This window comes from Curcuma longa, unplaced genomic scaffold, assembly GCF_044706935.1.
Source record: "Curcuma longa cultivar G26 ecotype Majalengka, Jawa Barat unplaced genomic scaffold, ITB_CL_G26_1.1 contig_26413, whole genome shotgun sequence".
NCBI lineage: Eukaryota > Viridiplantae > Streptophyta > Magnoliopsida > Zingiberales > Zingiberaceae > Curcuma > Curcuma longa.
The window spans coordinates 1-18,931 of NW_027433109.1; the positions used below are offsets into that span (position 1 = coordinate 1).

Genomic DNA, 18,931 nt, shown 5'->3' on the forward strand with positions numbered 1-18,931 from the left:
TATATAATTTGCGATAGGACATTAGAAGCAAACTTTCTAGAAGGCTCAATTCCTGAAACCCTTGGCAACCTCAGTAATTTGACTCGCTTGTAAGATGGATACATGCACTCTGTCACTAGTTTTGATATATATATATATATATATATATATGCATGCATGCAATGTAATTTGATTCGTGCATTTGTGTTTGCTACAGATTGCTTTCATCAAATAATCTGACAGGGGAATTACCAGAATCACTTGGCAATCTCCTGAATTTAGAGGACTTGTATGTTACATCTCTTGTATCTTCTCAATATATAATTTTTTTTTCTGCTCAGAAATATAAAACTTAAGCTGAGCAAGTTAAACATTCCATCTACAAACTTAACAATGTACTTGTGTGACAAGATTTTGCCATTAGCATGTGTAAATAAAAGCTTAGCAAGCTATTTGTCATCTAGTATTAATAAGTTAATATGTAGATTTTTGTCATTAGTATTTAACCTTATTGATTAAAACTAACAAATTACCATGGTAAAAATTGAAGTATAGTAATCCTCATTATTCCTGAAGTGTAAACGGTGGAAGTAAAGGTTTATGATTTATCTTCACAAATTAAGCTGTGTAAAGAAGTTTATGTAAAGCTCAAAAAACACATAACATGTTTGCTTGAACCAATGAAATTTAACAGTAAACTTTTTGCATTTCTTTTTCCAGTAGAATAGATGGCAACCCAATCTCTGGCAGAATACCAAGTTTCATCAGCAATTGGACAAATCTTACTCGCTTGTAAGTTGTCAATCACTGCTATTCTAGACCAAATGTTAATCATTAATAAATTTCGTTATGAACAAGTTGGATACTTGAACCATGTGCACTAGTGACATGCAAGGGACATCTATGGAAGGCCCGTTTCCTGATAGCTTCTCCAGACTGGAATTGATTACTCAGCTGTAAGAACAATTAGTTAGTATTTCAATCTGCTTGAAGTGGTTACAAGACATATTTAAAAATTTATTTGCTGCAAATCCAGGAGGGTGACTGACTGGAAAAGCGGAGATGGACAGTTTCCTCCACTGCAGAATATGACTCGAATGGAAGAATTGTAAGTTAGCCACAAACTATCATCAGTGAAGTAGCTTCCCACTCTATGTATATTGGTATGCATATACGTATCTTTGCTTTATTGTCTGTTATTTTATATAGGGTTCTTAGGAACCTGTCAATATCCGGTGAAATTCCTCCTTATATAAGAAGGATGACAGCACTAAAAATTTTGTAAGATTTTCTCTCATTGGAAGTTCCACCATTTTTATAAGCAAGTTCAATAAACAACATGATATTAATCTTGCTTTTGCTTGCCAATTTAATTCCTCAGAGATTTAAGCTTCAATAACTTGACCGGGCAAATCCCAAGTAGCTTTGGTGAACTAAATGACTTAGATTTTATGTAAGTGTTGCAGTTATAGATATTATTTCTTGTTGAGTTGCAACGATCTGCTGCACCTGTAATGATATTACAGATCTCACATCCATTTAATCTGTTTAGGTACCTGACCAATAACAAGCTCAGTGGAAGCATTCCATCATGGATTTGGACACGTAACAAGAATATGTATGTCTTTTCTCAGTTATATCTCTAATCCATCTGACTAGAAGAACTATCTTTTGCATGACAAACATCAAGCTTATAAGGTCTTCTATTTCAGGGATGTTTCTTATAATTCTTTTAATGAATCTCCACCAACATCCTGCAGGCCACAAGATGGAGTGTAAGATTCAATAATTATCTATTAAACTGTTTATAGTTCTTTAAACTTGCACCACTAAGAATTTAACTTTTTGCATGCAGGAACATTGTTTCAAGTTTTTCGTCTACAAGTGACAACTCGTAAGCTTTAGATACTTTCTTATTGTTCTTTCCCCATAGGTCAAGAAGGATAAGGTTTAGTGTATAGATAAACAAAAAGAGACTAATCATATATCCCATATATGTGATTGTGTCTTCTGACATATATAAGACTTAATTGCTAAATTTCCTTTATGGGACTAAATCAAATTTATAATATTAATTCTTACCTTTTGGCCTCAAACTAGATCATAGGTGGTAAATTTAGATTGTTAGACAAAGCAGGAGCCCATAGAGATGACAGAAACACAACAACAATTCAGTGGTTGAGAAACTTCGATATTGCAACATCTGATGTTGATGATGTTCTTCAAAAGAAGAGTTTAATTGAATTGTTTACACTTTTCTTAGCTCCACCTCTTATTGAAGATTTTGTATGCACTAAAGTTTGTATAGATGTAGGGGTGAGCCTCTACAACTTGAATCCGCTAAACCCAACCAAACTGATCCAATCAAAATATCCAGTTCATTGCTTTGGTTTCTATTTGCAAGCTAGGTATACTTATATGTTATAGTTCAGTTTAGGTTTTAACCTACACAAATAAATCGAACTGTGAACTGTTAAGGTTATTTTCTTGTTGTATGTATCTATATGTATGCATGTGTAGTTATAATGGTACATATAGCTCGAAGTTAGTTTACTGGGCAATTTATGGAAAGGTGCATTCAACTTTCAAAAATACCTAAGAAGCACACTCAACTTTCATATTTACCGTTCTCCTTAAAAAATATAAGATAATAAAAAATAAGTCCTCTTATCACCCGATGGCACTATTTTGATGGCTGCAAAATCATGGCTAGGTTGCAAAAATGCAGTCGATTGAGACCTCCTAATTGTGAAATTGAGGCTGGGTAGCCATCGACCTCTTGGCTGTGAATCGCTACCTCCTAGCTCTTCTAGTCATGAAATTGCAGTCAAGTTCATGCTGGCCATTGCCACCTCGTAGCGCGGCCTAGACTTGGTTGTGATTTTGCGACTAGGAGGCCATGGTTTATTGTTGTTCACAACCAATGATTGTGTTTTTGCAGCCTAGCTGTGATAGGCGATCGATCATTGTGATTGTTGGTCGCGATCTCCTAGTTGCAATTTGTTGTGGCCTCCTAACTGTGAAATCTTATTAGCCAAAGGCCAAGGCTGCTAAGAGGGTATTTTGGAAACTAAATCTGTCCTTTACTAAATTTAAAAGTTGGACGCACTTTGTAAGTATTTTTAAAAAGTTAAGTGCGGTAATTTGGTAAATTGTCATAGTTTATTAATTAATATGTATTTTAATCTTATTGTCTTTTTGTGTTCATTGCAAAAACATAAACTTTAAGTTATAATACTTTTATTGTTATTTCAATAAAAACTTTGCTGAGAAAGGTTTTATTTTATCTTATATTGATATACCATTATTGTTACAATTTTTTATTCAAATTAAATAAAACCAAAATTAAATTCATAATTACTATTCGGCTTAAAATTTAACTAAAACAGTATCTCTTATTTGCTGCACTAATGTTGCATGTCGTCTTAATCATCTAATGTCCTATCAGTTTTATTAGTGGGATTTTCATATTTTGTTTTAAAAACTAAACACTAATTTTTCATTGTCCATGCACTTTCGCAAGAAATAATGATAGAGTTAATATGTATACATGTTATGTAAGAGTTTTGTCCCATATAAAGTATTATGTACTTAGGGGCTTTATTGAAATCATCTACATACGGGTGTAATGGTTCTCTTTTTATCAAAATAACTCTACCTCATCCCTCGCTACATGTTGATTTTTGTTTTATGTTTTATAAACTTTAGTTTGCAGCATTAAGTATCGTAATTTCTCCTATACTTCTATCTTTCTTCATTTGCCCCCTTAACCTCTTGGCTTTAGTGTAGCCCATTTCTTCCAAACGTGTGGGTATATCAACATTTTGACCCTACTTAGCATGAATATTTAATGGTATTTAGCTTTTCAAAAAATTTATTATATTTTATTTCTAAATACCTCTTCTCAATGAAACATGCAGTGTCCCAAAGAGATTGATTGACAAAAGTAATGGTTAGAAATGTCCAAACTTTACCTGTGACACACATGCTTTGGATTCAAGAATTCGATGAGAAACTTTAATGAAAGGGTCAAATGGGGAAAAAAAAAAAACTAGATGAATTTGGGCTGTGCAAACAATTTAATGAAATTGTGCGATCTGATTGTGGAATTACACACCAAACGTTTCTGTTTTGTATTGTTTTGCAGGATACCCTCATGCTTAAGAAAGAATCTTCCTTGTTCAGGGAAATCAAAAAGTTGGTATATAAGCTTTTAAAAGATTACCACAAAATTGAGATATAATTAAAGTTAATAGAGTTGATGACAAATATTGACATTGATTTCACATGATTCTGTCTCCCATCGTTTTGCAGATTGTGAGTTGTTCATTAACTGTGGTGGTAATAAAGTGACTATTGACGGGCATGAATACCAAGATGATTCATTGGGCAGAAGGGATCACTCAACCTATCGTGAGAGCAACAATGGAGCATGGGCATACAGCAATACTGGAGACTTTATCGGATATGAGCACACATCTTTTATCGCAGAGAATTCTTCAATCCTAAATATGAGTAATCCAGAATTATACATGACAGCTCGGCTTAGTCCTCTTTCCATGAAATACTATGGTTTATGCCTACAGCAAGGAAATTACACAGTGAGACTCCATTTTGCTGAAATTATGCTCACTGATGACCAAACATATGCTAGTGTGGGTAGACGTTTGTTTGATGTATCAATTCAGGTGATTAATTTTTTGGCCTATAATTCATTCTTGTTTTATCCTACAAAATAGTTGCGTTCATAATACTTAAACAGTCCTATCCTTTGAAAAATCTTCTATTATGTGCTAATTCATCTATTAACCAGACAATGCTCTAAACGAATGCAGGGTCAAAAAGTTCTGTGGGATTTCAACATTGCAAAAGAAGCTAATGGAACTGGCAAGGTGCTTATAAAAAACTTCACTACTTGGGTTAATGACACACTCGAAATTCACTTTCAATGGCGTGGCAAGGGAACAAACAGCATCCCTGTGAGAAGTGTGTATGGACCTCTTATCTCAGCCATTTCTATCACTCCGAGTAAGTCCTTTTGAAATGGTTTTCCGTTTTCCATTAATATCTTGCTTGATAATAATACATTATGTTGCTTCTTGTAGATTTTAAGGCTGTTTGCAAGGATAAAAGCAAGCTTTCTGTTGGGGTCATTGTGGGCATTGTTATAGCATCTTGTTTGGTACTTCTTCTTGCCTTCTATATCATTTGGTTTTACTTCATCAGGAAAGATCCTCGAGACAATGGTAAGCTATAGTTTTAATTTTCTATAAGCATGTCCCGAATTAAAGACTATGCATTAAAAGAAAAAGTAGTTCATGGGTCTTTGCTTAGTTAAACACTAACGATCATGCAGAACTCAAAGGCCTCGAGTTGCAAACTGGTTACTTTACTCTGAAACAGATTAAAGCTGCTACTAGGAATTTTGATCCTGAAAATAAGATAGGTGAAGGCGGGTTCGGTCCAGTGTACAAGGTATAAATGCGTTTGCAAATTGTAATTTTTTTATTAATCTAAATTGTGACAAATGCATTGTTTTCTTTTGTTGTATTTCAACTTTAAATTATTTGAATATTACGTATAGTGGTTATTTTTAATTATGACTTTCTCAGGGTGTACTATCAGATGATTCCATGATAGCTGTTAAGCAACTTTCTGCCAAATCTAGGCAAGGGAACCGTGAATTTGTTAATGAAATAGGAATGATATCAGCTTTACAACATCCAAATCTCGTGAAGCTCTATGGTTGTTGTATAGAAGGAAATCAATTGTTGCTTATCTACGAATACATGGAGAATAATTCTCTTGCTCGTGCTTTATTTGGTATGTGCTTATCTACTTGCACAAATAGATTGTTGAAAAGTGCTCTTGGTTCCATCTCTAACATTTACTTCATAAATCATTTGTAAAAGATACTAGGCTAAATCTGGGTTTTTATAGGTCCACCGAAATATCGCCTCAATCTGCGATGGCAAACAAGACGCAATATTTGCATAGGGATAGCGAGAGGATTGTCATATCTTCACGAGGAGTCAAGGCTGAAGATTGTTCACCGAGACATCAAGGCGACAAACATTCTACTAGATAAAGATCTGAATGCAAAAATTTCCGACTTTGGTTTGGCCAGACTCGATGAAGAAGAAAACACTCATATCAGCACAAGAATAGCAGGGACAGTGTGAGTTGCATTATTGATTTATTCATTGTATTACTTTTTAATAAAATGCATATTTGAAGAACTAATCCAACATTTATCTAACTAGCATCATGTTCAAGATGAAATATCTAGTGTATGCAATTAAATTAAGAAAATACGCATATCATATGTTGATAATGGAATTTAATGACATAGGTTCATTGAGAGAGTTACATTTTTGAAATGAATACATCATATTGAGTTATATATATTGATCTGAATTAGCAAAAGCATTGTTTGTGCAACGTAACCTTATGTAAACTTTGTAACTCTTGCAGAGGTTACATGGCTCCAGAGTATGCAATGAGAGGTTACTTGACAGACAAAGCAGATGTATACAGTTTTGGGGTGGTGACACTAGAAATTGTCAGCGGAATAAGCAACACTAATTATAGGCCCAAGGAGGAATTTGTTTATCTTCTTGATTGGGTAAGGGAGTTTTTCTTTTCTTTTCATTGATGTGAGAATTTTTCTGATAGATCACTATTTCTTAATCATAACCAAATTTGCTCTGTAGGGTGAGTTTGGTTAGAAAAATCTTCTTAGAACATTTTTCATGTTTTAGAAAATAGACTTCAAGAGTTGAAAAGAGTAATAAAACAAATATTTAGAATTAGTTCCTGCATTAGTATAAAATAATTGCAAGGTAATCCGTAATCAGACAGATAGTTTGAACCAAACTATTTATGAATATATAAAATGATTTAGTGTTCAAACACTACAACTATTTTATTTTTTGCAATTTTTGGACAGACATGCTCATAATTAGTCTCTCATTTAATTTCCTTTGGTCAATTAGGCATCTAATTACCCATGGTTGCAGCTGTATCAAACAATGTGCAAGTCAATGCAGTTATACAAATCTTTCTTGCTTCTTAACTTTTCCCTCTTTTTAGAAACTCGTTTCTATGCTGCGTTCTCATTATCATTTCCATTAAACTTGGGCTTCTTTTCATCTAGATTATTTGATACAGGTGTACAAATTCTAATTGGCATCTTCTCATTTCTTTTTCAAAACAAGGAAAAAAAAAATCTACTAAACAATAGACTGTTCTGTTATTGAATCTTACTGGATCTCAATAAGCTATTCTATTCTCCAGGCTTATGTTTTGCAAGAGCAGGGAAATTTGCTTGAATTGGTTGACCAAAGCCTTGGGTCCAACTACTCAAAGGAGGAAGCACTGCAAATGCTGGAACTGTCTCTTGTTTGCACCAACCCCTCCCCAACGCTCAGGCCTGCAATGTCATCTGTGATAAGCATGCTTGAAGGCAAGATGCCGGTGAAGGTCATGCCGGTAAATCGAGCAGCTTCTACAGTTGATAACGTGAGGTTCAAAGCTTTGGCGAACATCTCCCATGACAGCCAAACACAGAGCTCCATCAATGGCCCATCGATTGATTCCTCTATCTCAGCGTCAAGTGGCAAGAACTCACTGGCAAAAACAAGCCACCCTCTGCTTGACTACACAGATTAGGGCGAAGAAATGATGCTTAATTCATTGGGATCACGCTCAAACAGTCATGTGAATGCTTATAAAGAAATGTGTTATTTTTTATCCTTTAGGATAATTGCAATCATTTAAGTAAATTCAGCCCTAGAAAACTGCAACTATAAAACTCAGTAAAGCCTGTACGCTTAAGTTTTTTATGCTATCATTTCGCAGTATTAAATGGTGTCACAAAGCGCCTAGTAATTATTTTTTTAATAAATAATTGATTCACATGTTTAAAGATTTAAAAGAATAAAAAACATAATTTAGAAGAAAAAAATTACTCCTTTTGATTTGATTATTGGTGCCCAAACAGAAACTACCAAGAAAGAAGGAAAAAAAAACAAAACCGTGACATCAAGTCAAATTAGTTATCTGGTATTGGTTGGTAGTTAGCTCAGAGCTATCTATGCTTTGAATGCATCACTGTTGAATGTCAATAGAACTCGTTAAATTAACAGAATTGATGTCATTTTTTTTGGATTTTTTTATTTTGACAATAGTTTCATTCATTCCCTTTATTTTGGACAAAATAAATCTTCAATATTTTATTTAATTAGTTGGACAGATTTATTGACCTCAATTTTTAAAATTATTATTTTTCCTCCCTGAATTGACTCTTTTTTTTTCTCCAACTGCAGCTACAGTCCACTCACCTCCTGACAATTGATTTATTGTCTTACTTGATCTCTCTTACTAAATTCTTGCAAATTTTCAAGTTTAGTGTTTGCTATTGGAATTAACATTCAGAAAACTCAAAGTTTTGCCATTGTAATTTTGAAATATTTGAATAATTATCATTTAGAATATCTATCTTATCGAAATAATTAGTAGACAAACATTGAGATATTAGAAAAGTCCTTCTATCAGACGTCCAAGTCATTGAACAAGTCAAACAAAATAAGAGTAAAAAATGTTAACCTCATTAAAGATGACTGATGCTAAAAATGGGCAAAGGCATGTGGGTCGAAAGAGACTGATTGGAACAATACCTTAGTGTCCCAATCTTCATAATAAATATATTTTCATCAATTAACTAAGATTATATTTAAATAAACTGAAGGAGTTTTATTTTTTTTTAAAAAAATCATTAATTGTTAGCTTAGCATTGACTTCGGTAGGGTAATTTCTCAGATATTTTTAAAATTTGATAATTTTAAAATACTATTTTATTAATATTAAATTACTCTAAAATATTATTTTAGGATTAGTGAATAATTTAGATAGTAACTTAAAAGGCAACAAATATATTTTATCCTAAGAGCATTTTACTAACAAAATAAAAATCATAAATGACATTTTAAAATTAATAAAATTTTAAACGGTAATTTAAAAAAAAGTTGTTAAAAAATTTAAATACCTTAGTTTTTTTCCCCCTATTTTCAGTAGGCAGGCCATTGTCCACCAGGGCCCGGCCCATCAGGATCAACTATCAAGGACTTCTAATTCTAAAGTAAACGAGTTACTCAGGTATTACTTAATCAAACACATAATTTTTTTCTCCAATTGACATATGACGCATTATTTGATTGACACGTGGCCTTTAACTATTTCTTAGGAAAATTTAAAAAACAACCTAAAATAAATCAATAAATAAGAAATGCAATTTCTATATGTCATTATAGATTATTATTTTTTAAGAGTAGATTTCGCTGAGTGTTTTTTTTTTTTAATTGTATACATTTTTACTGCTTTTTTAACACGTAAAAAAAAAGGATAAATAAAAAAAAGAAAATGTTTTTTTATTCTATTTGCTTCAATCTATATATATATAAGCACACTAAAATCAGTCCCTACAATCTCCCTATAAATACCTTCCATCTGTCCTTTCTCTTTCTCAATTCTCCATCTTGTTCTCGTCGAGGAATTGTTGAGATGAGAGATATCAGAGCGGCAACTCTGTTTAAACTTAGCCCTCATCGTCTCCTCGTCCTCTCCTCTTTGCTCTTGGCTTTGAGTTCCTTCTTGGACCTCAGATGCAGAGCCCAGACACTGGTTGAGTCTGAAGGTAAATCACCGCACTGCCTTGACTCTGATTTCTTCCTCTTTTTTTTTGTTTTGTTTTGTTGGTTTTTCGTTTAAGGATTTATTAGAGGTTTTTCAGATCTTAATTAGCCTTGTTCTTCTCCTTCGGTTTGATTAAAAGGGTTTTTGATTGTTAATGTCCGGAGTCTTAAAGATAAAGACTAGCTCCTTCTCTCTTCTACTGCATATTTCTCTTCTTTTCTGTGACATTTTGGGGATTCTAATGCTTTCCCTAATATTTTGACACAACATTCTCTTCTCTGTAATATATCCCTAAAAGTTAAAAAAAAAACTGATGGATTCTTAGAAAAAAAGATCTTCTTTTTTTCTTTTGATGTGCGTTTCCTCCATTAGTACACTTGGAATTTTTTTCCCGCATGGTTCAAAAATATATATGTTGATATTTTCAGACTGTTTAATATTACAAAAATCAATCAGTTGAACTTTTGCTCGGGGAATAATGACAGTGACGACTAGGAGATCATAGTATGTATGCATGCAAGGCTCGGACGCCACAATATAATTCACTTTTGAATGTTGGAAATTAATGAAGGGTGATAATTAGAGTCACTGTTGATCATGTAATAAATAAATTAATATCTCATCATCATCTGACTTAATAAAAAAAATAGATATATTTTTGAAACTTATACAATTAGATTTAACTTAAAACTCTTTATATATATAAAAATTAATAATTTTTAAAATAAATTATTTTTATAAATGAGTCCAGACTTTATCTCCTTTTTTTATTTATTAATTTTTAGATATATATTATGATGAGGTAGTGTTTATTATTGTTAGCTCTGTCTCAAACTTCTTCAAATGCATAGATAAGCACAAATTGATTATTTGCTTAGTGGTTGTTTAGGTATAAATCTCCATTTTATTCAATTAAATAGTTGACTCAGTCAGTCATATATATCATCTCAAGTCTCTTTGAGCCCAACCACCCTCTTGTATGTTCTTATCTTTTATACTAGCTAGTCTTAGTCTTTATTCATAGTCGAATTAAGATTTTAACTTATTATCCAATTTATTTATTTATTTTTAATTTGCTCATGGCTATTAATATATCCTCGTACCCCGGCCCCCTTATTAAACATCAAACTATTCTTTGTTTTCTAAAGTGAGATCGAGTAACGAACTAAACCCTTTCCATTCGAACCACTTTCTAATAGTGTGTCGTTTTATAGATTTGAATTAAATTCTGATCTTTAACCGAATTAGTTGTAATTTTGATTTTATATATATATATATATATATATATAAGGCTGGGCCTGTTCAAGCGACTGCTGATTATATTGAACAAAGAAATTAAGACAGTGGTGCAATTAAAGAAAAAAAAAGGGCATTTTAATTAAAAAATGGACGCTTGAATTTAATAATTAAAAAAATAAAGTAGACGATAGGTCAAATTGGCATGCATGCTTAATTATTTATATCATTTCAGCATATATTAATATATATTCTACTATACTGTGACCTAATGGTGGACTAGTTTGTAGTGCCATGCAATCTCTCATCTATTTTAAAATTTTAAATCTACAATTACAAATTAACTACTGTCAATTATATATATATATATATATATATAGCTTGGAACAATATAATTATATTGTGGATTATTTAATTGAATTTAATTTAATTTACAGTTGAAGTTCTACGAACCATTGGGTCCAAGTTGAACAAGAAGTGGAACTTCGATGTGGACGGCCCTTGTAGTAACGCTCCAGGATGGGTAGAACCAGAGAACGACATGACCAACTACGCCAACAATGTCACTTGTGGCATGTGCAACGCCACAACCAATGCTAATTGTCATGTCACTTCCATGTGAGAGCAATTACTTAGCTTCTTAATTATATTAATTAATTACGTACTTCTTGTCACTTTTACTTAATAATTTCTTTTATATATATCTCTCGATTAGATCTCAACATAATTAAAAATTAACCATTATATAAATTGAGTAAAGTCAACGTAATTAACTACGACGATCGAGCATGACACTGCAGCTGAATAAGTAGATTATATATATATGAACTATTGGGCAGGAGAGAGAGAGACTAAATATTAAATTTTTAAAAAGAGATGGATTTCAAAAAAATATCATTTTCAAGAATCTTGCAGCTAGCTAGCTTTTTTGATAAATTAATTCCCAGGATTTTTAGCTAGCTAGCTAGCTAGGAGAATAATATATATGGCTAAAATCAGTGAAGAAGAACATGCCACCAAGGATATATTACTTATATTTTTAACATAGAATTTCTCTAATCTAATTCTGTATGGCTTTATTAAATATAATTGAATCTTTTAAAAGTTGAAACCAAATAATGAACATTCTTTTTCAAAGAACAAGTTGCGTCAACACATGACATCGACACATGCATGTACCATAGAAAGTTCATGCTTAGCTTGCTTTCATGGCCTCCCGGCCCTTTGAGAGAAAATTAAAGATAAGACTATTAATAATTAATTAATATAAATGTACAAATTGGTTCCTTTTCTAATACCTCAAGATTTTAGGATTCATTGTCAGCCAATCAACTTCGACAAAGACGACAAGAAAAAACCTAGCTAGGTAAACTTTTGGTTCCACGTAGTGTTAAAGTTCAATATAATTGACAAATTTGTTTATTTCTTTTGCAGCCTTCTTAAGGGGCAGAATTTGATTGGAGAGCTGCCGGCTGAGTTTGCCGACCTTACTTTCTTAGATACACTGTGAGTCACAATTCAGTGATTAACTAATTAATGCCTTGTTGTTTTTGGTGAATGATATATATATAAAGCCATATATAGCTAGCTCACTCGATCGTATCTAGCAGAGATCTTACAAGGAACTATCTGAATGGAACTATCCCAGCTAAATGGGGAACTCTTCGCCACCTCACCGATCTGTAATTTATACTATACTTCTTCCATTTCTTTTTCTGATATGCATGAGGGTTCTTTTGTAACAAAAGATTTGCAGGTCTCTTTTGGGAAATCGGATATCTGGGAGCATCCCTGAAGAGCTTGGAAATATCACGTCACTCACATCGCTGTACATTCCTTTGTCCTCTGCCATACTTTTCTTTTCTTCTATAATATTTTATGGTACTGATTAAATAAACATATTAATTTGCGATAGGACATTAGAAGCAAACTTTCTACAAGGCTCAATTCCTGAAGCCCTTGGCAACCTCAGTAATTTGACTAGCTTGTAAGATGGATACATGCACTCTGTCATATATATATATATATATATATATATATATATATATATGCAATTGCAATGTAATTTGATTCGTGCTTTTGTGTTTGCTACAGATTGCTTTCATCAAATAATCTGACAGGAGAATTACCAGAATCACTTGGCAATCTCCTGAAGTTAGAGGACTTGTATGTTACATCTCTTGTATCTTCTCAATATATAATTATTTTTTTCCTGCTCAGAAAAATGAAACTTAAAGCTGAGCAAGTTAAACATTCCATCTACAAACTTAACAATGTACTTGTGTGACAAGATTTTGCCATTAGCTAGTATTCGTAAATAAAAGCTTAGCAAGCTATGCATTGCAGATTCATCTACAAACTTAATAAGTTCATATGTAGATTTTTGTCATTAGTATTTAACCGTACAAATTACCATGGTAAAAATTGAAGTATAGTAATCCTCATTATTCCTGAAGTGTAAACGGTGGAAGTAAAGGTTTATGATTTATCTTCACAAATTAAGCTGTGTAAAGAAGTTTATGTAAAACTCAAAAAACGCATAACATGTTTGCTTAAACCAATGCAATTTAACAGTAAACTTTTTGCATTTCTTTTTCCAGTAGAATAGATGGCAACCCAATTTCTGGCAGAATACCAAGTTTCATTGGTAATTGGACAAATCTTAAACGCTTGTAAGTCGTCAATCACTTCACTGCTATTCTAGGCCAAATGTTAATCATTATTAAATTTCGTTACTTGAACCATTGTGCTAGTGACATGCAAGGGACATCTATGGAAGGTCCTTTTCCTCGCAACTTCTCTGGACTGGAATCAATTATTGAGCTGTAAGAGCAATTAGTTAGTATTTCAATCTGCTTGAAGTGGTTACAAGACATATTTGAAATTTTAGGAGGGTGACTGATTGGAAAGGGGGAGATGGACAGTTTCCTCAAGTGCAGAATATGGTTGGAATTGAAGATATTGTAAGTTAGCCATAGAATATCATCAGTGAAGTAGCTTCTCTGTCTCTATGTATATTGGTAAACATACACATACATATCTTTGCTTAATTTATTGACTGTTTTTTAATATAGGGTTCTTAGGAGTTTGTCAATCTCTGGTAAAATTCCTGATTATATTGGAACGATGAGACGTCTACAAAAATTGTAAGATTTTCTCTCATTGGAAGCTCTACCAATTTCATTAGCAAGTTCAATAATCAACATGATGTTAATCTTGCTTTTACTTGTCAATTTAATTCCTCAGAGATTTAAGCTTTAACAACTTGACTGGGCCAATCCCAGATAACTTTAATGCACTAGGAAATTTACAATATATGTAAGTGTCGCAGTTATAGATATTATTTGTTGTTGAGTTACAACTCTGCACCAATAATAATATTGCAGATCTCACATCCATTTAATATGTTTAGGTACCTGACCAATAACAAGCTCAGTGGAAGCATTCCACCATGGGTTTTGGAAAGTAATGTTAATTTGTATGTCTTTTCTCAGTTATATCTCTAACCATCTGACTAGAAGAACTGTATATCTTTTGCATGACAAACATCAAACTTATAAGGTCTTCTATTTCAGGGATGTTTCTTATAATTCTTTTAATGAATCTTCACTAGAAAACTGCCAGTCATCGACACGTGTAAGATTCAATAATTATCTATTGAACTATTTATAGTACTTCTTTAAACTTGCACCACTAAGAATTTAACTTTTTGCATGCAGGAACATTGTTTCAAGTTTTTCGTCTACAAGTGACAACTCGTAAGCTTTAGATACTTTCTTCTTGTTCTTTCCCCATAGGTCCAGAAGGATAAGGTTTAGTGTATAGATAAACAAAAAGAGACTGATCAGATATCTCATATATGTGATTGTGTCTTCTGACATATATATGACTTAATTGTTAAATTTCCTTTATGGGACTAAATCAAATTTATAATATTAATTCTTACCTTTTGCCCTCGAACTAGATCATAGGTGTTAAGTTTAGCTTGTTAGATAAAGCAGGAGCCCATAGAGATGGCAGAAACACAACAACAATTCAGTGGTTGAGAAACTTTGATATTGCAACATCTGATGTTGATGATGTTCTTCAAAAGAAGAGTTTAATTGAATTGTTTACACTTTTCTTAGCTCCGCACCTCTGATTAGATTTTGTATGCACTCAAGTTTGTATAGATGTAGGGGTGAGCATCTACAACTTGAATCCGCTAAACCAAACCAAACTGATCCAATCAAAATATCCAGTTCATTGTTTTGGTTTCTCAATGAAACATGCAGTGTCCCAAAGAGATTGATTGACAAAAGTAATGGTTAGAAATGTCCAAACTTTACCTGTGACACACATGCTTTGGATTCAAGAATTCGATGAGAAACTCTAATGAAAGGGTCAAATGGGAAAAAAAACTAGATGAATATGGGCTGTGCAAACAATTTAATGAAATTGTGCATCTGATTGTGGAATTACAAACCAAACGTTTCTGTTTTGTATGGTTTTGCAGGATACCCTCATGCTTGAGAAAGAATCTTCCTTGTTCAGGGAAATCAAGAAGTCGGTATATAAGCTTTTAAAAGGATTATCACAAAATTGAGATATAATTCAAGTTAATAGAGTTAATGATAAATATTTGGCACTTGATTTTATCTCCCATCATTTTGCAGATTGTGAACTGTTCATTAACTGTGGTGGTAGGAAAGTGACTATTGACGGGCATGAGTTCGAAGATGATGATGATACATCTGGCACTGGGGATCACTCTACCTATCGTGAGAGCAATGATGGAACATGGGCATACAGCAATACTGGAGATTTCATCGGAGACGAGAGGAAATCTTTTATTGCAGAGAATTCTTCAATCTTAAATATGAGTAATCCAGAATTATACAAGACAGCTCGGCTTAGTCCTCTTTCACTGAAATACTATGGTCTATGCCTACAACAAGGAAATTACACAGTGAGACTCCATTTTGCTGAGATTATGCTCACTGATGACCAAACATATGCTAGTGTGGGTAGACGTTTGTTTGATGTATCAATCCAGGTGACTAATTTTTTGGCCTATAATTCATTCTTGTTTTATCCTACAAAATAGTTACCTTCAAAATACTTAAACACTCCTATCCTTCGAAAAGTCTTCTCTTATGTGCTAATTCATGATCTGTTAACCAGATAATACTCTAAACGAATGCAGGGTCAAAAAGTTCTACAGGATTTCAACATTGCAAAAGAAGCTAATGGAACTGGCAAGGTGCTTATAAAAAACTTCACTACTTGGGTTAATGACACACTCGAAATTCACTTTCAGTGGCGTGGCAAGGGAACAAACAGCATCCCTGTGAACGGTGTATATGGACCTCTTATATCAGCCATTTCTATCACTCCGAGTAAGTCCTTTTGAATTAATGGTTTTTCGTTTTCCATTAATATCTTGCTTGATAATAATAAATTATGTCGCTTCTTGTAGATTTTAAGAATGTTTGCAAGCATAAAAGCAAGCTTTCAGTTGGGGCCATTGTGGGCATTTTTATAACATCTTGTTTGGTATTTATTCTTGCCTTCTACATCGTTTGGTTTTACTTCATCAGGAAAGATCCTCTAGACAATGGTAAGCTATAGTTTTGATTTTCTATAAGCATGTCCCGAATTAAACACTATGCATTAAAAGAAAAAGTAGTTCATGGGTCTTTGCTTAGTTAAACACTAATGATCATGCAGAATTCAAAGGCCTCGAGTTGCAAACTGCCTGCTTTACTCTGAAACAGATTAAAGCTGCTACTAGGAATTTTGATCTTGAAAATAAGATAGGTGAAGGCGGGTTCGGTCCAGTGTACAAGGTATAAATGTGTCTGCAAATTGTATTTTTTTTATTAATCTAAATTGTGACAAATGCATTGTTTTCTCTTGTTGTATTTCAACTTTAAATTATTTGCAATATCACAGTTTTAATTATGACTATCTCAGGGTGTACTGTCAGATGATTCCATGATAGCTGTCAAGCAACTTTCTGCCAAATCTAGGCAAGGGAACCGTGAATTTGTCAATGAAATAGGAATGATATCAGCTTTACAACATCCAAATCTAGTGAAGCTATACGGTTGTTGTATAGAAGGAAATCAATTGTTGCTTATTTACGAATACATGGAGAATAATTCTCTTGCTCGTGCTTTATTTGGTATGTGCACAAACAGATTGTTGAAAATGTGCTCTTGGTTCCATCTCGAACATTTACTTCATATACCATTTGTAAAAGATACTATGCTAAATATGGGATTTTATAGGTCCACCGAACTATCGCCTCAATCTGCAATGGCAAACAAGACGCAATATTTGCATTGGGATAGCGAAAGGATTGTCATATCTTCACGAGGAGTCAAGGCTGAAGATTGTTCACCGAGACATCAAGGCGACAAACATTCTACTAGATAAAGATTTGAATGCAAAAATTTCCGACTTTGGTTTGGCCAGACTCGATGAAGAAGGAAACACTCATATCAGCACAGCAATAGCAGGGACAGTGTAAGTTGCATTATTGATTTATTCATTGTATTACTTTTTAATAAAATGCATATTTGAAGAACTAATCCAACATTTATCTAATTAGCATCATGTTCAAGATGAAATATCTAGTGTATGCAATTAAATTAAGAAAATACGCATATCATATGTTGATAATGGAATTTAATGACATAGGTTCATTGAGAGAGTTACATTTTTTAAATGAAGATATCATATTGAGTTGTATATGTTGATCTGAATTAGCAAAATCATTGTTTGTGGAATGTAACCTTATATAAACTTTGTTAACTCTTGCAGAGGTTACATGGCTCCAGAGTATGCAATGAGAGGTTACTTGACAGACAAAGCAGATGTATACAGTTTTGGGGTGGTTACACTAGAAATTGTCAGCGGAATAAGCAACACTAATTATAAGCCCAAGGAGGAATTTGTTTATCTTCTTGATTGGGTAAGGGAGTTTTTCTTTTCTTTTCATTGATGTGAGAATTTTTCTGATAGATCACTATTTCTTAATCATAACCAAATTTGCTCTGTAGGGTGAGTTTGGTTAGAAAAATCTTCTTAGAACATTTTTCATGTTTTAGAAAATAGACTTCAAGAGTTGAAAAGAGTAATAAAACAAATATTTAGAATTAGTTTCTGCATTAGAAAAAAAAAATCTACTAAACAATAGACTGTTCTGTTATTGAATCTTACTGGATCTCAATAAGCTATTCCATTCTCCAGGCTTATGTTTTGCAAGAGCAGGGAAATTTGCTTGAATTAGTTGACCAAAGCCTTGGGTCCAACTACTCAAAGGAGGAAGCACTGCAAATGCTGGAACTGTCTCTTGTTTGCACCAACCCCTCCCCAACGCTCAGGCCTGCAATGTCATCCGTGATAAGCATGCTTGAAGGCAAGATGCCGGTGAAGGTCATGCCGGTAAGTCGAGCAGCTTCTACAGTTAATAACGTGATCAGGTTCAAAGCTTTGGCGAACATCTCCCATGACAGCCAAACACAGAGCTCCGTCGATGGTCCATCGAGTGGTTCCTCTATCTCAGCATCAAGTTGCAAGAACCCACAGGCAAAAACAAGCCACCCTCTGCTTCACGACACAGATTAGCTAGGGCGAAGAAATGATGCTTAATTCATTGGGATCACGCTCAAACACAAACAGTCATGTGAATGCTTATAAAGAAATGTGTTATTTTTTATCCTTTAGGATAATTGCAATCATTTTAAGTAAATTCAGCTCTAGAAAACTGTAACTATAAAACTCAGTAAAGCCTGTACACTTAAGTTTTGTATGCTATCATTTCTCAGTATTAAATGGTGTCACAAAGCGCCTAGTAATTATTTTTTTAATAAATAATTAATTCACATGTTTAAAGATTTAAAAGAATAAAAATCATAATTTAGAAGAAAAAAAATACAAAACCGTGAGCTAAGAAGTCAACTTAGTTAACAGTTCGTTCGGTAGGTTGTTAGCACAGAGCTATCCATGCTTTGAATGCATCACTGTTGAATGTCAA

General features: G+C 33.2%; 1 protein-coding gene and 1 pseudogene across 1 annotated transcript; both read left to right on the forward strand.

The window, feature by feature from the left end:
* Positions 1-17: 17 nt before the first annotated feature.
* LOC141818875 (putative LRR receptor-like serine/threonine-protein kinase At1g53440) lies at positions 18-7,753 on the forward strand (the record flags this gene model as incomplete). The annotated part of the gene is given in 19 exon segments (XM_074706288.1): positions 18-89; positions 197-268; positions 700-771; positions 864-935; positions 1,016-1,087; positions 1,189-1,260; positions 1,361-1,432; positions 1,532-1,597; positions 1,692-1,754; positions 1,835-1,873; positions 4,127-4,176; positions 4,294-4,667; positions 4,815-5,007; positions 5,085-5,225; positions 5,336-5,454; positions 5,592-5,802; positions 5,920-6,157; positions 6,454-6,604; positions 7,276-7,753. Coding segments are annotated over 19 exon segments (2,524 nt in total), but the record flags the coding sequence as incomplete, so codon positions are not given.
* A 1,722-nt stretch (positions 7,754-9,475) lies between these two features.
* On the forward strand, positions 9,476-18,572 carry LOC141818877 (putative LRR receptor-like serine/threonine-protein kinase At1g53430; annotated as a pseudogene).
* Positions 18,573-18,931: the final 359 nt, after the last annotated feature.